This window comes from Phoca vitulina, unplaced genomic scaffold (assembly GCF_004348235.1).
Source record: "Phoca vitulina isolate PV1807 unplaced genomic scaffold, GSC_HSeal_1.0 scaffold6, whole genome shotgun sequence".
In the NCBI taxonomy this organism is placed as follows: domain Eukaryota; kingdom Metazoa; phylum Chordata; class Mammalia; order Carnivora; family Phocidae; genus Phoca; species Phoca vitulina.
In genome coordinates, this window is record NW_022589709.1 from 41130390 (window position 1) to 41156418 (window position 26029).

The 26029-nt window shown below is 37.5% G+C and overlaps 1 protein-coding gene across 6 annotated transcripts in view; it reads left to right on the forward strand.

The window, feature by feature from the left end:
* MEF2C (myocyte enhancer factor 2C) overlaps nucleotides 1-26029 on the forward strand; it is a 151034-nt gene that overhangs the window by 107027 nt on the left and 17978 nt on the right. For 5 of the 6 annotated variants that reach the window (XM_032404025.1, XM_032404023.1, XM_032404021.1 and 2 more), the window contains exons 4-6: nucleotides 1821-1964; nucleotides 10723-10909; nucleotides 13178-13225. In XM_032404025.1, the coding sequence (XP_032259916.1) occupies nucleotides 1821-1964; nucleotides 10723-10909; nucleotides 13178-13225 (379 nt within the window). Of the gene's footprint in view, nucleotides 1-1820; nucleotides 1965-2023; nucleotides 2162-10722; nucleotides 10910-13177; nucleotides 13226-26029 lie in introns of all 6 variants that reach the window. The other variant, XM_032404027.1, reaches the window with a different exon arrangement.

A 26029-nucleotide genomic window follows, 5' to 3' on the forward strand; every position in this document is an offset into this window, starting at 1 on the left:
CTAAGACAGAAAATTAAGTTAGTGAATAAAACTATTATTGTAACGTATTGTAACATTATTTGTAGTATTATTTTAAGAACTCCCCCCCAACCAGGGTTACTTATTCTGGATAAAAATGATGGCATAGATCCATGGTAGGGGGACAGGTGGCCCCACCGATTATAAATTCCCCAAGATTGTAAATGTATATATTATCATCTTGTGTCAAAATATTCATTTTAATATTCAAACATTATACCACATAATAAGCTGTAACCATATGTTTATTTGTTATATTATACCACTATAACATTAATAAATATTTACAGAGCTGCAGTGTATCGTAGATGTATTAGAAATGGTAACTCTCTTAATTTGACTTTAAGTGAAAAATCTCCCATGCCTCAGAAACTAATTTTAAATGTTATATTTGTTACACATTGATAAGAGCCAAAGAGTTTAAATTGTTAAGACTGACACCCCCTTTTTAACTCATGTTGTTTTATTTATTTTCCCCAATTGCATGAATTAAAGATGGAGTGTTATCTCAGCTTTGAATTCCTTAGCTTGATGTCGCAGCTTCTGCTTTATTTGTATGTGAATTCTGTCTTTAATAAAGATGAGCTCTGCTGAACTTTCCATTAATGAGAGACACTTAGGTCTACCCAGCTCTTTATAAACGGTGTTGGTAGTACCAAGAAAAATCAGGAATGTTGCTAGTCTATTAATAATTGACATGGCAAGCTGTGTGATTAATCAGAAGTTTTATGATCTCTAAAAACATTATCTCTGTAAATCAGATGGGGTACAATTAACTTGACAACCATCAGTTAAAAGGGGAAAAAAAAAAAAAGGAAAGTAAAACTCAGGACTCCTGACTCATACTTTTCCTGTTATACTGTTATGTCCGTATTTATCCTTCTGTGACAGCTGTGACTGGACCAGACCTACATTAGGGAGACAGGAGGTTCAGGAGAAGGCACTGACTTTTCACTTTCATGTGTCAGCAGACAGTCTCAGGGTGGTCCTACTCAGCTGGAACCAGGAGGAACTTTTCCTAGTTTGGTAGTTATCGACTGTTACCTATTTTCAGTGTCCTCTGGTTTCCTTGCTCAGCTTACGGAAAGTTAAGCTCAGCCGTTTTGACTTTTCTTTCAGCCTATGTTTAGGCAAATAGCTTCTCAGTATCTATCAATCTCAATACAGATTTTCACAAATATAGACGCCTAACCAGACTAGACAAAGGTGATTCTGCCTTATGATCACAGTGTTTGGACATTCTTACCGGGTGCTTCGTGAGAATATTAGCTGGGTTCTCTTACGGCCTTTTGCTGTCATGAGCACATCCAAAGGGATGGCAGGACACCAAGAGCACTAACCATTAGGTTAAACTCAAACTAGAGATCCGTTTCCAACATTTCTGCTTTTGTCACGATCGCAAATTCTGAAATCATTGTGTAATGCCCTGACTTCTAATTTTTCTGTGGGAAGATGGTGTTGCAATTTGCCACCTTACTTGTATTCTTCTGTAAGTATCTGTCACTAGATATTTGAAGCACGTATGAATTCCGTACAATGAAATTTCAGCCCTTGTACCAGTCTTTGTTCACTGACTGAATTTAGTTGTAAAGGGAATATTGCCCTTTTATTTTTTTTTGTAACTAGTAATGGGTACGCTATTGAAATCACTCACGGGTTCTCTCTATGGTTTCTTTACCCTAATGTAAAAAAGCATATGTAATAACAACCTGACGTATTAGACAGCTCGAACTTCTCTAACACCCCTGAATGTCTCTTACAGCCTCTGTCTAGGTTTGAACTTTCCAAATTATGTATTTCAGACGTTGAGAAAGAAGGGCCTTAATGGCTGTGACAGCCCAGATCCCGATGCAGACGATTCAGTAGGTCACAGCCCTGAGTCTGAGGACAAGTACAGGAAAATTAACGAAGATATTGATCTAATGATCAGCAGGCAAAGATTGTGTGTAAGTACTCGGAACACCCTTCATTTTTTTTACTCTTGATATTTCTCTGAACCTGGCAGGCCTTGAACAAGAAAGAAAACAAAGGCTGTGAAAGCCCCGATCCCGACTCCTCTTATGCACTCACCCCACGCACTGAAGAAAAATACAAAAAAATTAATGAAGAATTTGATAATATGATCAAGAGTCATAAAATTCCTGTAAGTACCAAAGGTAGATGGCTGGTCTGCTGGTGACTGCTGCAGTAACATACCTTAACCCTTTCAGTGATGACTTTCTCTAAGAAGCACTGGAAAGTCAAACCGATAAAATAGCCATCTCATCCCACGGACAGTGCATTTATAAAGCCAACCCGAAGGGATGCTGAATTTATGTAATCTAAGAGTTGCCATCAAGTTCATTCATTCAGAGGCAGAAGGTATACAGGCGGAAGAGAAAGATCTATGCGACACACCCTGAATTTACCCAATCTTTTAAACACACAGTTCACACGAATCACAATGCACTCGTAAAATGCTGGAATCTCCTTCTGAACAAGCTTGAGGATTTACTATAAAACATACACGTATCTGTCCTGAGACGGGATACACGAATAGATCCGCAGTTCTCTCACGTAAACTGCCGATCCTCACCCAAAGAGAAGCTTGTTTCTGAATAAAGCTTCAGCCCCTTTCCCTAAACATGACATTCAGCAACAGCACTGAAGGGTTAAAGCTAATGCTCGCTGCAGGGAAACAGACTGCATGAAAACCTAATGGTAAGACTTCAACATGTTTGTGTGCTGGGGTGATTTTAAAGCTTTATCAGAATATTCGCTTTGCCTACACCAACATTTTCCATGCTTTAACATTTGGCTAAATTTTGTCTTAACCAAGTCAAAAGATGTCTAACAATCAATCATATGCCTTGCCAGATATTTAAGAGAAATAACTTTGCATGTATTATTTTGTTTGCCCACATAGAGAGGGGAAAAGTACATACCTTTTATTATACTCTGTCATCAGTCAAGTGATACTAATTTTGTGACATCAAGTGATGCAACTCAGAGGTTCACGTGCTTTCTGAATAACTAATGTTAGAGTCTGAAACCCTCATTGTGTACCAGCTCTTCAGGAGGTAATTAATTCCTTTCTCAGAAAAGAACATTTTTCGTAAGTTAGCAAAACACCCTCAACCTGAGGATTGGGAGAGACTCTGCAGTGAAAATATGCCTCAGCAATTACAAGTGCAGGTATTTGGGGACAAGTGCTCTAGGCCGAGTCCACATCTGCACTCACAGGATAAATTAATGCCTTACACGTAGTAAGTGCACAACCAACCTGTGTTGAATTAAACTGAACACTTTAAATTCATTTATAAAATGTATGAATATTAAACTTTCTATCCTCATAAATATGTCTCCTTCTTTTGTTAAATGAAATAATGTCAGCAAGTAGAGCTTTTGTTGAATCAGAATTATTAATACACGGTATCATGAAAAAAGCTAAGTAGCTTAAATTCTTAAAGGTTTCATAAAACCAAGTACTACCTACAACACATCCACAGTGGCACTTTATCAAAAATAAAATATTTCCTATCAGATGCAGCGATGCATACTTGTTATATCCGGAATTCTTAAATGATAAAATGCCCATTGAGATTTTATCTTGCCCAGAAGAAGGAAAGAAACCCCTCCTTTGGGCCAATTTTTAATTCTTACGGGCTGAGTTTCACTTGCTATACGATACACTGGTTTAGAGCTGCTGGGCATAAAGGTTTGTGAAAATAACATTGTAGGTGTCTCAGACGGGAGGAATCCCCTGCACAGTTAAGAAAGGGCAGTATATGTAATACTGCAGATCACTCTCCATGGCCGTGATCCTAAATGTGTGAAGCTTTAACCTCCCCCACCCACCCACCCTACCCCCCATCGAGGCTCTGGGAGAATGCCCATATTTGCACACTGGATCGTTTTTCCCATGCTTTAGGAGAAGGAGGTGTGATGCATACCTGGAGTCCCTCACAGTATTTCATCCTGTCCTGTAAAGAGTTCAAAATCAGGATACATGATTTCTTAAGAGGTGCAGTGGTGTGTGGCGGGGGATGAAAACCACATGAGAGTTTATAGGCCGGGCTGTGAGAAGGACTACACAGCTTCTAGCTGTGCCTCTGAGTCTTCATCTCTTTAGTAAGTGCTTCAGTCTCCACGATGAAAAGCCCAGTTTTCGCACATCGCTTTCAGTTGCTGGAAGTAAATTTTGTTGAAAGTTTCCACAGCTGCTAAAACATTTAAAGCAGGGCAAGGACACTCTGCCCTTTGTATGTAGAGAGTGTCTCCACCTCTTTAAAAACATTACAAGACTGTTTTTCTATTTCAGAGACCCAGTTTGAAGAGTTTCCCTTTTAAAATAGAAAATTTAATATTGCAATCACCTGTTACAATATAATTTATGCCCATATTCCTCAATTACATGAAATAATTCATGGATGATTTGGAATCTTGTTGACCAGCATTTCCTCATGTGGGGTTTGCCACAGTTCATGCTGGGCATTACAGCAAGAAAAAAACAGTTCCATTTGAGGAACCGGGAATTAGGAAATGGGCTGAAGGAAGGAGACGTGGTTGCAAGATTGGTTGAAAGTGAACGGGAAGGGAGGAAGTGGAAATAGCATGTGTTTTCTTCAAATAACAGACTGTGAAGAGAGAAATACTGCTGTAACTAGGATCAAGGAAAGAGTTAAAAGGAAAAGCTCTGGAGATTATTTATCTGCAGAGGACAAATGCTTGCACGAAAGAAAAGATCAAAGGCATTGGTGCAGTGGGGCTACAGTGGTGGGCTACTCAAGGAAGGGAAGGAGGTTGGGGCCTGGAACAGGACAGAGTTGTAGGTAGACCCGTGACCTAGTTAAGGTGGTAGATGGGTAGAGTGAAGTTAAGTATGTGACCACCTAGTGATTTCTGTGTTCTATATTGAACCTAGCTTCTATAAATAGTGAGGGAGTAGGTGCTGGAGAGCGGACCAAGAATGATGAAGTTGTAAGACATTGGAAGAAATCGGGAATGAGATGGAAAAGAGCGAGTACAGGCCAGAGTTGTCAGGCAACCTTGAGGGAATGTGGATATCAGCAGGTGGAGTTGTGTGATTTCTTTTTCCCCCTCTGTCGGTTCTCAGCAGCCTGGTAATGGTTGATCGAAAGGGAATATCATTAGTGGCCCAAAAAGAGGATTCAGTTCAGTCATTCACATTAAATAAAAGAGGGCCTATTAACTAAAAATATTTTATTAAAAATATTTTATTTAACTTTTTATTGGACTTTTCATTGTGGTAAGTTCGGGGAAAATAGTGGATTTTGGGTAAGAGTTCAGATACCTTTCTGACCATGATGACTCACTTCAGTAACCATGATCATTTTGTTCAGGGATAGACACTAAAAAGCTTTTTAGCTCTCATGCCTGTGTATCTTAAAGCAGGGCTGATCTGTGCAATTACACAGGGCCCTGCTCTTGTAGGCTTTGCCATTGCCATCTTGAAATTCTTCATAATTTTTCAAGAGGGGGCCCCATATTTTCATTTTGGCCTGGGCCCTGCAAATTACATAGTAGTCCTGCCTACAACATTTTATTTAATCACCTGAAATTCCCTCTTCCTACCTGTCTTGAGTGTTCTAAAATTTGGAGCCCAGCCCTGAGATATATGCAAGTTGGGAGCTTTTAACTACTTTCTGGTTTCCAATTTTTAGACAAAAATTTTTTAAAGAGATGCTTTTAAGTTCCCTAATTTTGAAAGATCAAGAAGAAAATAAGTAATGCCAAATTCCTATAAACATTTATACATTTTTGTAGCCTCTGCATTCCCTAAAATGTTTAGAGCTAGTTACTAGTCTCTTTATGTTTGCATTCATGTCTCAGATCAGGTCAAGGGAGATTAAATGACTTGCCTGGTTAAATGGCAATTTATTACACAACTGGACTGCAACTGAGATTTCTGATATAAAGGCTGTTGCTCTTTCTGAGTCTCTGAGCTATCTCTTCAGTGTGGTCATTTTTAAGCTTATAATTCGACTTTAAAACTATTTAGCCAGTTCCTAATACATATAAAGAAACAAAGCAAAAGATAGAATGCAAAAAGATGTTAGCATATTTTATAAATTGTGATTTTTTGAAATATGCTTCAGTATCAGAGTTGTATCTGACTGCTGTTTAACCAATCACAAGAGAATTTGATACTTATCAAATTGTTTACAGTCCAGAAGGCTGGAAACTGAATAATTCTTTGGGATGACGGTCAGAGGAAGAGAGGAGCAGAGAGATTTTCACTGAACCAGTTATTAGGGTGGTTCGGATTTTATGAAAAAATTATTGATAATTTTTCTTATTTTGGATGTCCATGTAGTCAGAGGAAATGGGCTTTGCTCTCTACTGAGACACAATCAACACTCTGTAGAATATTCAAGGGGAGAAGTAGTTTTATAGCAGATCCTTAAGTACCCAATCATAGTTAAACATTTATAAGTAGTAAGAGTGAATACAGATTAAAATATTTGTAGCTAAAAGATAGCTTTAAAATACCAAACCCGAGTAAATACGGAAGAGAGGAGTCTTGTAGGTTTATTTTATTCCTGAGACCTCAGTCACACCCTGGCAGTTATGAGCACAGAGCTCACTCTAACATGGATGCTCAGCCACATGTCATGAGAACCCTTTTAGTTCATTATTTTCATGGTTCACAAATAATAAGCTGCTAACGTGAAGCCCATACTCACTTCACAGTATGATTTCTGACTGCAGTATTTTATTTCTATCCAAAAACTTATACTGTGTTACACAACGATTTAATGGAAAAAGCAACAGGCTCAGTCACTTACTAGTTAGATGACCTTGGGCCACTTAATCTTACCGATTTAAAAAGGAAAGGATTATATCCATAGTGAAGGGATGTTGAAAGGGTTGGATCACATAATGTGTGTGAATTATGTAGTATGGTGCCTGCCCAGTAAATAATATACAGTAAATTGTAAGCTTGTATTTTCATATTAGTATAGTGTCTTCCTAAAAATTCTCCTTTGATGAAAAATATTCAATTCATATAATAAAATGTAGACTAGGCACTGCATTCCCTTACAACAGAAGAGCTCTAGCAGCTTGATGAAAGGGAACATTATTTGGCCAACATCATAAGTGATGTTACAAAGGAAAGAAAAGCAGGAGAAAGGGATCAGGAGAGAGATGGGGGTAAGGCAAGCTGTACAATTAAATAAGGTAGTCAGGGTGGCCTTCCTTGAGAAGGCCAGATTTTGAGCAGAAAATTGAAGGAAGTGCTAGAGTTAGCCATGGACATGAGGGTGTGAGGGAAGAGGACAATAGGAAATCAGATCATGAAGCCTGGTGAAAGCTGGAATTTATGGGGTCTTATGGAACACTGGAAGAAGTTGGGCTTTTTTCTGAGTAAGGTGGGAGCTTCTCACAGGGTGTCATCATCTGATTTGTGCTTTTAAAGGATCAATTCGATTGCTAGATTGAAAATAAAAAGAAGGAGGGCAAGGATAGAAGCAGGCAACTCTTAGGAGGTGACAACAGTGATCAAGGCAGGAGGTGATGGTGCTGGAACCAGAATGGTAGCCATTAAAATGAGAGGTGTTTGGAGAGTGGTTATATTTGGAAGTTAAACCAATAGGATTTCTGGGGACTCAATGTCAGGTGTGGGAGAAAGTGAAGATTCAAGGGGGACTCCCAAGGATTTTATTCTGTGCCATTGAAAGCATTATCATCAGCTGGAGATGAAGAAAAGTATGAGTAGAGGTAGATTGGAGTTGATTTTGAGATGTCTATTAGACATTCACGTAGAAATATTGAGGTTGTTGCTGGATATGCAAGGCTGAATAAGGAGAGAGATCTGAACCGCAGATAAAGAACCATGCTACTCTTAAATTCACAGATCAGGGAGAAAAGAAAGAACTGGCAACAAAAGCTGAGAAGGAGCAACCATCAAGGTAGGGGGGAAAGTCCAGAGTTTTGAAAGGGAAGAAAGTTTATCAAGAAGGAGTGACAGCCATGTCGAAGTTGAAGACTGAGGAGTTTCCATTGGATTTAGCAACCTGAAGGTTAATAATGACTATGACAAGAGGATTTTCAGTGAAGGGGTAGAGGAACACTTTCTAATGGAATGAGTTAAGAGAAAACAGTATGCTATATTTACAACCCAAATTAAAAAGCAGAATTGCCATTGGTGACATGATTTTCCAAGATGGTGAAAAATTTTTGATGAAGTTCCTTACATAAGAAAGTAGAATGTTCCCTCAATGCACACAGTAATTGCATTTCTGGAAATTTCAGTATATAACAAAATCCGTGTTTCAATGTATAAAAATACCTTGTGTTTGTAGAACAAAGTTAGTTCTGACTCACATCATTGTAAATGGGTTTTTTCACACATATAAATGTCCAGTGGGGGCTTTTGAAAGTTGAATGGGATGAGATGATTTTTGTTGTGTTGAACTGTCCCACATATGACAGGGTTTACAGCATACCTGCCTACCTACCCAGAAAATACCAGCCACACCCCCCAGTTATTGTGACACCCCAAAATTGTTCCACAGATTTCCAAAGTGCTCCCTAGGGAGGGAGTCCGCCCCTGTAGAGTACCACTATTCTAGATCTAGAGAGTCACTATTATGGCTCTGGGGGGAAACACAGTCATTGAAGGGAGTTTAGTAAAAGGACTGTTTGAAGATAGGTAGAGTTCAGTGAAACCCAAAGGAATGGTGAAGTGTATTAAGGCTTGCAACCTGGAAGCTGTTACCATAACTAGGCCTGAAGGAGCAAGAGGACAGAAAAGATACCAGAGCACGGCAAGATCTAAGTCTATAGAAGACATGACCCCAAAAGAGGCGTGACCTTCGCTAGCGGAATGCAGCCCCTGCCAACCTGTGGCTCCGCAGGGAGGATGCTACGGTAGCAAAACACCCTGACTTCTCTCCTACTCTCTGTGCTTCTGCTGGTGCCTCCACTGGCCCAGCTGAAGCCAGAGGGCAGGGGGAGCCTGGTGGATGCAGTCTGGAGATTCAGCCTCCTGGGCCCAGAGGAGTAAAGAGGGTGGAGAGTGGATCTGGAGAGGCAAATAGAGAAGACCTACCACAGTTGCTTACTTTTGTTTTCTTAGGTATTCTAAGTAATTCTTATTTGGCCTTTTACTACAGGAGTGCAATATTTCATTCATTCTACAGACATTTATTTCACAGCATACACTAATACTTTTTGTTGTTTAAAAGGCTCTGAAAATTTGAGCCTCTGGAAATTCATTCCTAGATGTCTTATCCAACATTGATATTTCATTGTATCATGATGTTTATCCAAAATTATTGTTTGTTACTCTGCTTAAAATAGATAAAGTCTTAATAAAGAATGACTGTTTTAATAAAGCACTTCAACATTTTCATTTCCCTGTAAAAGACATGTAAAAGAGTTATGAAACATTTGCTTCTGTCAATATCAACATGTCCAGATCATGGAAGAAAAGAAAACAGGAAAAATAAAGAATAAGAGAGCATAAGCCTAAACAGAGAGTAGTATTGAACTCACCACCAGGATAAACAGCTTTTGCAGAGCATGACATCTGATGCAGGCCAGCCAATCAACCAGGAAAGGAAAGATGATGTTAAGATTACTGGGAAAAACGATATAAATAAAAATAAAAACCTTTGAGTCACAGGCACATAGGCATTTAAACTTACACAGTGACTTATCTGAGAATCCTGAAGGAATGTTCTATATAAACCCTGTCTCCAATAGATATATTAGATAGTTACACACACACACACACACACACACACACACACACAAACGCACACGTACCCATTTTATAGTAAGAATGCAGTATGCTCTGACACCATGAGTCCTCTGGCAATATATTCAAGCAGTACTTTCATTTATGCTGAACATTTTTTAAAAAGGTGGAAGTTGTAGGTATGATTATTTAGTTAGCGCAAGCAGAGAAATAAGCATGATTTTGCTTAAATTGTTAAAATAATACCAAAATATCAATAATTGGGACCTGATTACTCTAATTAGATATACACACGACTTCGTTTCACTCAATATTTGCCAGCTTTCTCCTTTGAGTTAGAGGTCTTGCCATTTGTCAGTGTCCGTGCATCCCCAAAATATAAAGTGTAACATATATTCTGAACTATCATTTTAAAAAATGAACTATTGAATGATACATGCTCTGTTGAATTCTGTCTCTTAAAATGTCTATTATCTTTAGAGTTAATCTCAAAAGACAGACGTTTAAAAATAATAATTAAGGTATATGTGCTATTCACATGCTTGGAGATGATTTTATATCATTAAACTTCTGCATAAATATGCTTCAATAAGCAATTAAACCGAAGACTCTGGTTTGCATTTTAATCCTCCTTTTTTCTGTGAAGTCATCACAATCATGCACCTTTGATCTTGCAGTCATTTCTGGTACCAGATTCAGACATCACAAATGAACAATTATTACTTAATAGAATGGAATTCAAAGACAATGGAGTCTAATGAAATGGGGCTTTGTTTTAAACAAAAGTGAAACGTTTTCTAATAGTTGCAAAGAGTTCTAAGCACATTAAAGAAATCAATTTATGATCTGAGCATCTTGAGAGCTCTTCTTAATGGTCTTCTAGACACCAAGCAGCTTGGAATTTGAAACTTTTCTTGGAAAAGTAAAGTCTTCTCTGTACTTGAGGGCTTCGGTTTCTCTTCTTTCCTTTTACCCGTATTTTTTTCCTGCTCCCACAGGCTGTTCCCCCTCCCAACTTTGAGATGCCAGTCTCCATCCCAGTGTCCAGCCACAACAGTTTGGTATACAGCAACCCCGTCAGCTCACTGGGAAACCCCAACCTTTTGCCACTGGCCCACCCTTCTCTGCAGAGAAACAGTATGTCTCCTGGTGTGACACATCGACCTCCAAGTGCAGGTAACACAGGTATGTCCTCATACAGATGCAGTGTTAGAAATCATTGGAAGGAGCCACTGTTGGCCAAAAGGGTATTTTATCATCAAGCTGTAGACTTTTCCAGTTTTCCATCTGTTATGTTCCCTCATTACTTAATATCCACCCCCTTTTAGGTCTTCAACCTCGTCAGCCTGTCTTTTGAAATCTTTCATAATCTGCTATTTATCTATTCAGACTATCACCAATCTCTCATGTGGCTATATTTTAACCACATACTTTCTCAAACAGAAAGTCAAACATCCTGTCTCCATTCTTTTGCTTCTGTTCTCCTCCCGCCTAAAATGCCATTTTCCTTCTTCCTCTTAGCCAAACATCACCTCTTCCATGAAATCTTTCCCTGTGTCCTCTGATAGCATTTGTGCCATCTAGCTATTTATTATTCTGGGCATTTTTTATTTGTTTATACGGAAACTTACACCACAAAGGACTTAAAGCAGAAAAGAAATATGATAAAATAGTATAACTTAAGAAGTGTGAAATAAAAACAGAACTTAGTCAGAAATGAAATTAAGAGTACATCATAAGAACATATATACCTGCCACAAATTTGTCTCAACATTTCTAAGAAATCCCTATTGTTGTGCAATGCACGGTGTCCCAGAGAAAAGAAATTATTGCTCAGGAAAAGTTCAACCATTCTTCATACTCAGATCAAGCAAAATACAATACGATGTGCTTTATTGAATATGTGTCTATTTCCCCACTGGATTTAAAGAATCTTGAAGGGAAGAAATTCCTCCTGGTTTGCCAGCTTCCCAGTTGGAACTAAGTAACTGTATACTGAATATAACCAAACAATGCCTTTATATCTCCAAAAGAAGCACCAAAAATAATTGTATTTCTAAATTGCATATAGCAAACCATTATATATTACATTTTATTTTTTAAAAAAGCACTCCATAGGAAATTTTTAATATGTCTTAAGCACACATAACTGTGTTAAAAGCAGTTTATTCATGGAAGAATTTTTCCTTGAGAATACTTCAGTATCTGCCTTATAATTTAAACATGTATTACTATTTAGTACAGAAACTTTATATAGAAAATATAATCAAAATCAACCAAATAATAAATCTTGAGTCTGAGAGATGTGTATAAAGGACTTCATTATGCCATTCTCTCTACTTTTGAATATGATTGAAATTTTTCATAAGAATTTTCAATAACCATATGTTATTCTTTTCAGATCATACTCAAACGCAGTTGAATTCCCTGTTTGATAAATTCATGCTTGCTTATTTTTTTTAATTTCATACTTTATTTCCAAAATATTATTTGATTGGAAATAACAAACATTTCTTAAAATATAATGAATATTTTCTTCAAATTCCAAAACCAGAACAAACTAATAATTATAGACTGTCACTTAGGATCAGTTAGAAAATAATCCAGCTGAGGAGCGCCTGGGTGGCTCAGTTGGTTAAGCACCTGACTCTTGATTTCAGCTCAGGTCACAATCTCAGGGTTGTGAGATAGGGTGCCACGTCGGGCCCCATGCTGGGTGTGGAGCCTGCTTGAGACTGTCTCTCTCCTTCTCCCTCTGCCCCCCACCTTCCTCTCCAAAACAAAGAAAGAAAGAAAAGAATCCAGCTAATATTCTGTTCTTTTGGCTAAATCTTATTCCTTAAAAGCTAACAGTAATTAATATACTCAGTATCTTATTGAAACATCCCAGCTGTCATATTTTAATATTGCCAAATTTAAGTTAGCAGTGAATAAGCATACCTTTCTAAATTTGTAGCCAATGAAACCTACTTTATTGTGTCAGTAAGGAAAATTCAGGTAGTAAATGAGGTCATTCACTGTGGGTAGATTCATGAAATGACCAAAGTTCTGGACAATTAGCATTTTACAAAATTAATTATATAAAATATATTTACAAAGAATTAAACATCAAACGTATGGTTATTTGAACATACAGCAAACCTTAGTCCTTTTTTTTTCACTTTCTATAAAACATCCAAAAATGAAAATTCAGAGACCATTTAAACACTGGATTTTTTAAATGTAACCTTTCTTAGAAAGAAAGATTCTGCAAAATGTCAGTGATTGAATGTAGGTTTAAAGTTTGAGCTCAGCATGTCATAATAAAACAAATGTCAGCCTTCCAACTTAGGTAATATTTTACAAATTTAGGACCTTGGGAGAGCCAAAATACTGTTGGCTCCTAAAGGTAAAGTGTGTTGTTCTGTGGACCTGTAGCCTTTCCTCCATCTGATCTTTCTCTTTAATCCACAGGTGGTCTGATGGGTGGAGACCTCACATCCGGTGCAGGCACCAGTGCAGGTGAGTGGAGACTTCTGGGCCACAGCGTGTATCATTGTTCAGGGTTCCTTTACTGGGCGATGTGCCAGGAGTAAGTCCTTTGAACAGTGTAGGGAGATCTGTGAGATGCATGGGAAAATGGCCCCCAGAACTTCTCAAGCATTTTTATGAAGCAGGAGTGGATGGATGGTAACTTAGAAGAAGACTGTTAACTAGAACTTTTCTTAATCAAACTTCAGCTAGTCCACGTAATCAGAAGTGAGGGCTCTGATCAAACCAATTTAATCCTAGATACCATCTCTGGACACAAAAGTACCTTTGGCAAGACTTGCCAATTGAATTCTCTGGTAATCATTTCACATTAAATGGGACTCTCTCTCCACCCAAAGAAGTACCAAAGTCCTGTACGTTTCTAAAGGAAAATACATTTTTAAAAGGAGGGAGCATACCTCTGAAACGAATAACACATTATGTGTTAATTAATTGAATTTAAATTAAAAACAAATAAATAAATAGGAAAATAATAAATAAATAAGTAAAAAGGAGGCAGGGAGGGGCGCCTGGGTGGCTCAGTCGGTTAAGCGTCTGCCTTCGGTGCAGGTCATGATTCTCGGATTCTGGGATCGAGCCCCGCATTGAACCCCGCACTGGGGGCCTTGCTCAACGGGGAGTTTGCTTCTCCCTCTCCCGCTGACCCTCCCCTTGTTCTTGCTCTCACTTGCTCTTGTTCACTTGCTCTCTCTCTCTCTCAAATGAATAAATTCTGAAAAAATCTTCAAAAGATTTTTTTTAAAATTAAAAAATAAATAAAAAGGGGAGCGAGATTATAACCACTCAACAATATTGTTAATAAAATAAAGCCAATTTTGGCATTAAAACGAGCTCTTAGAGAATATGAACATAGTGTACCCCCCAAAAGCCATTTAAATATATTTTAGCTCTTAAGAACTTCTTCCACTATGTCCAATCATCTTATAGTCACACTTCTCCAGGGTTCCATATTAATTCATATTATTGTGATTATTGAGATATTGATGTCATTTTCAGTGCAGAGGTAAGACAGCACAGTAGTTTTTAATGCAAACCACACTTCACTATTGGCATAACAAGTAACCATGGTAATTCCTGCAGCTGGAACATGATATACATTTAAAATAGTAGCAGACAGGCATGAATGACACAAGGTTATGTTTGAAATGTCAAAAAAAAATTCAAGCTTATTGAAATATCCATGGACAACCTAATTAAAATATTTTGCCAAGGTCAAATATAATAGCCTGCTAATTATAAGAAAGAAGATAAAGAAAATCAGCATACAAAAACATTTTTATAAATATATTCATTTGGGGGTAATGTTTCTCCTTCTGATACTGGCTCTTCACTAATTCAGTGAGTAATGAAGAAAAAGTATTAGGACTACACAGTGAATTAACAAGCAGAATCAATGGTACTAGCTTCCTATTTTATCTGCCTTTTAAAAATTAGGTAGAGTCAAATTAATGAGTAAACTCAATATACTATTTTTCTGGGCATTGAAACGAAGTGTTCATTTTTTTCCCTCAAAACATACTTTGAGGCTTGCAGCCTCAAAATTACAAAACCAGATCAAAGCCAGACCAGTGTTGCTTGGATTCAAGTCTTGGTTAGAGAGAATGGTAGGGACTAAGAACTGGGTTGTCACAAAGACCCAGAAAAAGATAACTTTAAAAAATGGTTTAGATGTTATGATATTTTATCCAGTATCTCAGTGCTTTTATAGGAACAGCCAACAGTGGTGGGAAAAAGTTATTAGATGTAGTAAAAAACATATGGGGGGAGATGAGTTACTCAGTCCTAATGGAAATAGACTCTTGGTTCTGCTTAATAGCTAGAATGTTTTGGGATTCTCTCTTGAAAATAAGAAGTGTTTGGTTGTTCAGTTATGCTGTCATTGTCAATTCTCTGACAGCCTGCTAGGTTTAATGGCCCTCCAGGGACAGAGAAGACACTCAGTCTTGTAAGTGTAAAAGCCACATAGCATCATGGAGCTAAAAAAAATCTTACGGGCATAGCAAATTTATCTTCCTACATCAAGACCTCTACCACAGATGTGAGAATCTTCTACTTCAAAAATAGAAGGAAACAAAAAGAAAGACACTCAGTTGTTCCACCCTGATGATGGTAAACATTCTATCTGGATGAATGTATCTCATAGCAACTCTCCTGTTTTCTATGTATTTGTGAGTTACCTCCCCACTTTTTAAAAAGAGAGGAAGGGGCACCTGGGTGACTCAGTTATTAGGCGTCTGCCTTCGGCTCAGGTCATGATCCCAGGGTCCTGGGATCGAGCCCCGCATCGGGCTCCCTGCTCGGCGGGAGGCCTGCTTCTCGCTCTCCCACTCCCCCTGCTTGTGCTCCCTCTCTCACTGTGTCTCTGTGTCAAATAAATAAATAAAATCTTTAAATAAATAAATAAATAAATAAATAAATAAAAAGAGAGGAGGAAGCATCTTTAAATAAATAAATAAATAAATAAAAAGAGAGGAGGAAGCCCTTCCTGACTCGGGTTCCACAGAACACCTGTTGCCGATGCCAGTTAGTAGAGTCCAGCTTTTCTGTCCTGTCCTGCTACAGGCCCAGCCGTCTTGCCCTTCTATCTCAAACCTGCTGGTATCATGTGTCAAAGCGAAATATATCTATGCTGATGTCAGAGAGTCACATAACACCAGGGGAAACAAGGCCAGCCAGAATGTCTCTGCATTTTCAGAAAAGAAGACTAAGGCAAAATGGCCAAAAGATATCTTCCAAATTTTGAATATTGTCATTGAAATTCAAGGTCTCTGATAAAGCTAGAAACTCTGAGGCCAAGTGCACATAATTAAATACTTTTCAGTCTTCGTATTTTTTTCAAAATCAGATCCTCTCAACTTGTAAAAAAAAGGGGGGGAGGGGATAGCACCATGCAGAAAGGAAGTAAATTTAACAATTAGCGTGTGCTTATAAATACCAAGTGACCAAAGAGATAAGCATTCTCTTGTTCAGCTCAGCTCGATGATAAAGTATAACAACTTACCCATCCAGCCCCTGAACTATACCTCTCCTTCATCCCATCATCCAGTGAATCATCAAGTCTTACCAGTTCTGCCTCCAAGGTATTTCCTAAATCTACTTCTTTCTCTCTGTTCCTGTCCCACTGCCCTGGTTCAGGCTCCTAGCAACACTCCAGGACTGTTTCCAGAGCCCCCGAATTTGTCTCCCTGCTTCACATTGCATACCCCCTCCACTCTCCCCATGACTAATTAGCCTTTCCCAAAGGCTTAAACTAATTGTAGGTCATGCTTCATGTGCCCAAAATCCAGACATGGCTTCGCATCTCTTTTAGAATTAACCAGGAGCCTCTAATCTTTAGCCCAGCCCTCTTCTGCAGTCTTAAACCTTCCTTTCTGACACTGCCAGCAAGAACCCTGCACTCGAATAATAGCAAACATTTAAGTTGCCCTTACTATGTGCTTTACCAAAAGTAACTCATTTATTCTCATGATGGTTCTTTAAAGTAGATATGCCTACTATGCCCTTTTTATAGATGGGGAGACTGGGACAGAGAGAGGTTAAATAAATGCCCAAGGTGGAACCCAGGCAGTCTGTCTCCAGAACCCGTGCTCTTAACCACTTCCTTGTGATGCTGCTTTACAAACTGTTGAGACCACTTGCCTTTACGTGTGCATTCCTAGTTCCTTTCCCTCAGCTTCTTCTTGCTCCTGAGCACTCCTTGTCATTCCTCAGAATTCAGTATAGCCATTCAGGAAATCCTTTCTTCCGGAAGGAATTATGCATCTCTTCTTTTTTCTCGCATGGAAGCCTGCGCGCACATCACTTACCTCATTGCATTGTAATTGTAGTGTCTGGGCACACATCTTTCCCCTGGGCACTCAGCCCTCTAGGGGCAAACTGTGTCTTTCTTACTCAGGTTGTATTCCCAGCTCAAGACATAAAAGATAGTACATGGCAGATACTCAGCTAATGTTTGTTAGCTGAATAAAGGAAAAATTAATCTGCTAGTCATAAATTTTTAATAATGTTGATATGAAAAAAGAAAGAATACTTCAAAGAAATAATGTAATTTTTAGTATGAAAAAATAAACCCTCGATCTGTAATTCACAAAAATAATACATTCTTCTGATACTTATACAAAGAATAGTGAATTATTTGATTAAATGACTAAACACCATTGGCCAATAAAGTTTTACTAACTTTCCTAACATACTTAATAGAAATCCTGAAGAACTGATACACAGCAGTAAATGAAATGTGGGTTGATACCTCAGACCATCACAAATCACCTCTTAAAATAATAAACCTCTCATCACTTAAATTGAAGCAATTTCAAAGATGAAGGCAAATGGTAATAAAGAAGTAACAGGATGGGGTTGTACTCTTGGTATAAGGGAAATATACAGCAAATTATTATAATACATTAGTAGTGGTGACATTTCTAGGTTTCAGTTCACAGTTATTCATCCAATGCTTAGTCCTTTCCTCTCAACAGCCAAAATCAAAAGTCCCTGCTTTTAAATTACATTTTGTCATAGCTGTGTAATTAAAGCTTTTAACATGCTAATCTTAGTGGTTATTGTTGATTGAAGATTAAGTTCAGGTGAATTTTTGTAATCATTAGATTTAATAGAAATAAAAGGTAAGCATTCTCTTTTTCAGCTCAACTTGATAATAAAATATAGCATCTTTCCCATCCAGTCTCTGAGCCATGCCTTGTGTTGGCTCCTTCTCAGGGCCTCTTGTGCATGTACCAGTCGATGTGGTACATGCATAGCAATGCCTTGTGTTGGATTTTTCACTATCCTATTAGTACCCTTTGTTTTCACTTTGATAACATAGTTGCTTTTTATTGAGTACGAAGTACCAGTATGCTCAAGGATTCATGATTGAGACAAAAGAGAGAGAGAGAAAGGGAAGGATAGAGAGAGAAAGAAAGGAAAACCCTTTAGGAATCACTTTGAAAATTTAAGAGAATTTTACAGTCTCTGTAACTATTTGACAATAAGGGAAAGGAGATTTATGTATATTGGTTAATAATTTTAATTGGCATTTATTGTAAATTAGATATAATTTTATTAAAAAGAAACTAACAGCTGTTTCCTTATTTTGATTGTTAATTGTTTACTATTTTATGCATTTGGTTGTCAAGCATTGTCACTTCTGGAATGCTTAATTTATATCAGCTAAATACATGGAGACTTGATGGTGGCAGAGTACTGCTGTGGATAAATCACTGAGTGGTGAGTAAGGAAGGAGTCCTAGCTTCCAGGCTCTGAAAGGACTCCATCTAGCACGACCTGAGGCTGTGACTTTGAACCTTTGAACTCAGTACTCAGCGTTGGGGATAACACACAGATATCTTTACACGAAACATTTTATGATTTTATAATCATAGAACTTCACTTACATGACTTTTTTATAACTCATTTAGTACTGAAAAAAAATTTAGCATATTATAAAATAGAACTGAGAAGAGGAAAAGGTCATACAGTGTTTAATTATTCTGTATCAGTACCATTGTTTTGCAAGTATTTGTTATTGAGGAACTTATCAAAAGTTTCTTGGCTGACTTTCTTATCAGCCAAAAAGACTTCTCTGCAGTTCTTACTCACTGATTTAAAGTATCAGGAAAGTAGTTAAAAATTCAGTCTAAAAGGATTGGCTTTAACAAGTTTACATTTTTGTTACCGAACAATATACAGATTCAGACAATGTAACATTCAAGAAAGAGAGATGGATACGATTTAGTTGCTCTCAGACAAGAAAACTATTTTTATTAGTATAAAATACAACTTTATATTGCTTTTTTAAATACTCTTAAGCAGCATGTGAAAAAAAATCTAAATTAATAGTCGGATTCTTGTTTTGAAAGTATTATTCTGTTAGTTTGAATTATTCTAAATAAAAATTCTGAATTCATTTGCAGTTTTACCTTGGGAGTTCACCCAAAACATGAATAGAGATCCATCAGCATTGCTTTATTATTATCTATGAAATTAAGTAACAGTGATATTTTTAACCCAAACCAAGGTTATTATCTAGATTTATTAAAGGAAAAAAAAATACTTAGTCCTCTTAATTGAATGATCTACAACATATGATACTTAGCAGTTGCAAAAAAAAAAAAAAAAAAAATCAGTGTCCACTTCCCATACACAAGACCTGGAAAATTATAAATACCTTGATGCCATTTCCTAGGGGCCGATGTTTTAACTGTGGGAGAGGCAGGTCAAAGAGAGGATAAATGAAGAATATTACAGGCTAGGTCAGGATATCGTAAAATCTGCTTTTGACCCCTTTAGTTTAATTTAATTCTTTTTTTTATTAACATATAATGTATTATTTGTTTCAGGGGTACAGGTCTGTGATTCATCTTACACAATTCACAGTGCTCACCATAGCACATACCCTCCCCAGTGTTCATCACCCAGCCACCCCATCCCTCCCACCCTCCTCCACTCCAGCAACCCTCAGTTTGTTTCCTGAGGTTAAGAGTCTCTTATGGTTTGTCTCCCTCTCTGGTTTGGTCTTGTTTCATTTTTCCCTCCCTTCCCCTATGATCCTCTGTCTTATTTCTTTAAATTAACAGCCTCCTCGAGAGTGTTCTAGCAGATTTTAGAGCCCTTTGTATATTTCTGACCTCACAATTTGTATCTTTTTTATCCCCATCTTCCTATTATATTCAGTAAAACAATGTGAAAATTTGTCTCTTTGCTCATATCCCATTGACTTGAGAGTGTGACTGATAAAACATTGGTTGTTTTTAATATTAATACAAGCGGTTTAATATTTCCTCCTAAAATATTATTTTTACTCAGCGTTTTTTTTTCTCTCTTAGCAGTTCTTTTTCCTCATACACAATTTGTTTCTCTTCTCCTTGTTTTTGGCATCACCATAAGATTTTATTTGGGGATAATACAGAAAGAAAAGGTCTTTTCAAAATCATTACTGATAGGAAATTGTGCATCAATAGACAGTAGATGCTGAAGAAGGGATGTGGTTAAAAAAGCCCCTCTTTTGGAAATCAACTTTTTACCTACCAGGGACTTTTTGGGGCTTCAAGGCTGTTGGCCAAGAGTATAATTTGCTGTTTTTAGACAAAGTTTTGCCAATCACTTAAATTTTACAGTTGGACTTACACGGTGTGTTCACTCAAATTTCAATTCAAAGAGTACTATAGTCATGATAAAGTCTCGTATTTAAAAGAGTAAATCAAATATATTCCTTTAGCTTATCTTAAACTAAAGGAAACTATATTGTACCAAAACCTGGATAAACAATTTCAATTTATAATCTATGGATGTGTCCACAGGATGCTTTAGTATTCACTGGGTTTACTTATTATTGTTCTATTTTAATCACTTTAACTGAATTTAATATTTACTTGTTAACTGTTTTACTAAACACTGTGCCCCCCTTTCACAATTTCTTGACCTTACCCTCCATCTACAACCTCCAGTTATGATAAAGAGCTGATTATGCTCTATTTGTAGTGTGGGGGGGGAAACAGCCTGCTATATTAATATAGGTTATTATTAATGTAGTAATAATAGCAAATCTAAATCTGTGGTCAATTTACATAAACATGATACATTAATTTACATGACAATCATGAAAAATGAACCTTTAGTTTAATACTAAGCAACTCAGAAATATCTAGAAAATCACGGCACAAAATTTTTGCACAAGCAGTAATTTGGGGAAATACTCCGGAGGCAGATATTCAGGAAAAACAAATAAATAACCAGTGAAAATACATGACATATAAATTATTTTAGGGATGACATTATTGCCCTTGGAAAGTCTTTGAATTCCCATTTTATAGGATTGTTGTGAAAATTAAATGAGGTAATGGTACAAGGCAGCACGTTGCACAGTTTCTTCACTAGAGTAAGTGCTTGTTAATAAATGTCAGCATTGTCAGTATTACAATTATCTATATTCTTGATTTCCTAAGCAAAAAATGAAGCTTAATTTAATGCACTCCTAGTAATATTTATTAAATGTGTAGTAAGCGAGTAGAGCACCTCTGTGAAGTAGGCGTCACAGAGATGTCTGCTGCGGCCCCTACCCTCAAGGCTGGGGATTAATAGGATCTATTAATAAACCCGAGGCAGAACAGGAGTGCAATGCAGTGCAGTGCAACACATTTCACTTTGAACATTATCATCTTCTGATGTGTTTGCAGCAGTTGTGTAAATGTTAAAACCACAAGTAATTATTCTTTCTCTTCCGTCACGTTCTCTCTAATTTGTACTGTCTCAATATTTTTGTTTATAAAAATGACTGAAAGAATGAGCGATTGTGTCAATAATGAAGACACCCCCTCATTTTTAGCAAAGAGACAGCCCCAAAATCTCAAGAAGTGAACAATTAAGTGAGTCATAAATCTATCATTCATTGTTAAGTGGAATTTTTTTTTAAGATAGCAAGGTTCAGTATCATTTTTATGGTGCAATTAAAAACTATCCCTTCAGTAAATCAGTACTCCAAGTAGAATGATATTTTGAGTGCCTTTGTGCATTGAAAACATCAGGTTGTCAAATTCTTCCTTATTTGTAAATGGAGCTTTTATTCAGAGAAGTACAAGGATGCATTCTAAATCTGAAACATCTGGCTTTTGTAATAAAGTAATAGAAGCAGCTTGTGTTTTGGATCCAAATCAAAACTGTCCCACTTACTGACAAGTCACAGAAGCTCCCTGAACCTCAGTTTCCTTATCTGTCAAAAATTGGGATGATAATGCCTGACCCACATGACTGTTAGGACAAATGAGAGACTGGTTTGCCAAAACAAACCTGTTTTGTGACATGGACTCTCAATCTTTGGAAAAACAACTCAGTAATAAGTAAAATTTCTTTACTTCTGCCTCACAATCCAGAGCCTATTGTATGCGCTGAATGTTCAATGTTCAGTATCTAGTTGGCAGATAGACTGTTAATTTCACAAAAGATACTAAACAAAACAGGTCCAAGAAGTATCAAGGACAAGTGGGGTAGATATGAAGTACGTGAAGGTCTGATTCAGCATCAGGGTGACATGGTCAAGCAGAAGAGGCAAGCTCTTTCTAGAATGTCTACTGCCCTCTAACTGGTACAGCCAAGAATAGTCTTGGCTTTTGTGTATTCTTGGAGTATTTTTCTAAGAATACACCACAAAAGACACTGAGGTTTCACAGGAGTTTCTTCATAGTCTAACATTATGCATTATTATATTATTTCCCTAAGAAACCCTCAGATAGAGTGGAGACTTGATTTTATGTTTAAGAATCTGTAATCAGGAGTCTTTACCAGGATAAGAATCAGAAAATCTGCTTTGCCTCTAGTCCACAGTAGGCATATTAAAATTTTCATCATTCCCAGATTTCTGACCTCCGCATGTTTTGTGGTTGCCTTTTGCCTTAGAGCCATCCCATGAAAAAGATCTCCTTTTCCCTCCAAAAAAAAAAAAAAGTGTGATTCACAATAGCTAAATAACAGTTTCTAGCACTTTTAACAAGGTTTCAGGCATTCCGGGCACAGTGAATATAAGACTGAATTCTAGAAGTTCATAATATTTTTCTACTGAAAACTATTTTAAGTTAACTATTTTCTACTAAAAACTATTTTACTCTACTACTTCCAGTAGAGTAGTGGGTTGTATGAGCAAGTTTACTGTATACAGTTTTAAAGTAATTTCAAATGACTGTGAAAAGAATTATGTTTGAGATACAAAACCATGTCCTGATACTGGAAACTAACTTAACTAACTCAGATATAAAATTAATTGATGGTGGTGGGCATTATTATGTATGTGACATCTCTAGTTTAACAAGACGGTATGCTATAAATGTTTTCAAATTGTTCTAATGAAAGAAAAAAAAACCTAGGTTGGTAAAACCTTTTGCTGAAGTAAAAGCAGAAAATGAATATATCAGAGGTTCAGCTGAATGCTTTAATGTGGCAGTTTGCCCCAAATTCCAAAAAATAAGATACCATTAACAAATTAGGAAACAAAGTCATTTTTATACACCTACGTATTAGAAATTATTTTCCAGGTAACAACTAATAGCAGATACTATAAAACACTGAGCATTTCACTGTCGTGTTAAGTGGTTCTGGAAGCTGGTCTCTTAAACTGACAATAGGTAGGTAAACATCTTTACCCTCCATTACAGGGGAGATTATTGACTAAAATATTACAAAAGCTACCTTTAAGAGCATATTTAATCATCCACTTGAAATAGCACACTGAAAGTTAAACAGTTGCTCTGGCATTTAGTGTTGCTAAACCCAATATTTCCTATTTGTAAATATTTATCTATCCAGGAGACCAGAAATACAGTTTAGAACATCACCATTCTGTGCCTCTTTGTATAAGTTCAGCATTTTCTCAACCCAGAAAAGCCATTTACGATGGCCAGGCTGACTGTGTTCCTGAAGCTCCCGCGTCACCTCTGGCTCAGGAAAGCCCTTTGGGTCTCACGTCCTTTGGTCTCACACTTCACTCGCTTCCTCTCTTCCTCCACATTCTTGTAATTTTAGAATGAGATTTGACACAGAACTGTTTTCAAAATCCCAGAGTGTGAAGGATTCGCAGGGAGCAGGGCACTGCTATCCTTCAGAGCATAGACTCTGGACACACTACTGGGTTCATATCATGGCTCCACCACTTGAGAGCTGTTTGACATTGGGCAAGATGCTGGACCTCTCTGTTGTTAAGCTTTCTTATTATGTAACACAGGGATCCTATTAGTACCTGACAAGGATGTCATTGCAAGGATTCAAGGTGTTTTATATCCATATATAATAGCAAACAGTTATATAGCGGTTGCTAGGTGCCTGGTACTGTTCGAGGTCCTCAATGTATATGCTAGATGTTGTTGATACTTTTGATAAATAGTACTCTATGAAGTGTTTGATATTGTTAATATGATTGCGTGGTCATGTTGGGGATGGCTGTCTCAAACAAGTATGTGAGAGTCTCTGATTCAGGTTACTTTTATGCTTCTCTCAAACTAATGAAATCATGGCTTAGGGCTAAGAAAACTAAGGCTCAGTATGGTTGGAGGAACTCTAATGGAGACCTCAAGACCAGAACCTGGATTTATCTACTTTATCCTCCTTTGTCCTTGACTCCCTTCTGCCTTGTAGATCTTCCTGTCTCGGCTGCCTCCTTTCTCAGGTGTTCTATGGCAGATGCGTCCTAACAAGCTTCTCTATGGCAGTCTAACCTCTGATCTACCCCTTCCACTGACACTCTTTTCCTAAAGCAGAGTTAAGGATGTCACTTACCACTCACAAACTATAACTTTGCTTATTCTCTATAGTATGAAGTTGACTAAAAGTTTAGTGTAAAGTTTAGGGTATAAAGTTAACATGATCTGAGAGTTTTGTGTTAGTCAAACTTAATTTTCCAGCTTCTGAAAACTGCATACTCTAAAACCACTGGTGTTCCATTCTCATGGGAATGCTCATCCTTCTCCAATACAGTCATGACTCTGAGATCTTTCATGCATTCCCTGTCTCCGGGAAGTCTCTCTCTGGACCACTTAGTAAAATCCTGTTCATTCTTACTTATCACCCTTCCACCGTTCTTTTTCCTGGGATATCATGCAGCCCATCTTTTGGTGGAAAGTTCTGTAAGAGTAAATTATTGTTGAGATTTATAGAGACAACCTGTGGCAGTAAGCGTAAGCACTCGTCAGTATAGAAGAAAAGATCCAGTACCTCAGAGTTTTCTTTTTCATCAGGGAAAATTTCTACTTTATTTGATTCTACCACTTGCAGTTAGCTAAGGTAATGTGCTGTGAAATGATTAACAGGTGCAACAAGTGAAAAAGAAGCTTCAATTAACTCTCTATAAACAAATTTAGTAGTTGGGCAGTTGCGTGATTTCCTGACTTTAATATTATATGGTTGATGAGCAGTTTGTCTCAATGGTGTACTTGGTCATCAGTGTGTAATCATTGTCTAAAATAAGAAATGTTCTCAAGTAGTACATAGAGGAGAGACCCTCGATATTTGAAATTAGCAAGTTACATATTACATTTTCAGTTCTCATCTCACATTCCCTCGGTAACTTAACTTTTAGTGCCATTCCCGAATAATTCCTAATTTTTCCAGCATAGTCTGTATATCGGTTTTGCAGGCATCTGAAACACTTAAAGAGCTAATCCTCTGTGTGTATCACTGACTTAACTGCAGCAGGATAGAAGGGAATGTGTTCAAGGTGGGCTGTTGTCTGAAAGGTTGTCTGAACTCTCATGAAAGAGTTGGGGTGTTAGCTGATTCTTAAAAATGAATTTGAATTAAACAAGAGAGCAGGGCACCTGGGTGGCTCAGTCGGTTAAGCGTCTGCCTTCGGCTCAGGTCATGATCCCAGAGTCCTGGGATTGAGCCCCATCTCAGGCTCCCTGCTCAGCGGGGAGTCTGCTTCTCCCTCTCCCTCTGCCCCTTTCCCCCTGCCTCCACTCATGCTCTCTCTCTCTCTCTCAAATGAATAAGTAAAATCTTTAAAAAAAAAAAAAAAAAGAAGAAGAAGAGAGCAAACTCTGCTAGAGCAAAGACTCAGGCATATCCAGAGGACTGTGAGCTTGGCTGTGGACATTGGAAATTAGGTGAAATAGAGGGGGTGAGACTATGTGCAGTTCTGAGAGACAACCAGGGCACTGACCCCGAGTGTTAAGTATGGTCTGAAAAAGTAACGTAACAGAAGCAGCACTTGAGAAAGATTTTTAGAGAAAATCTTCAGACTGTACCTTAGATTTATTATCACACATGTGCACAAAAGTTTGCATACAGCTTTAAGGA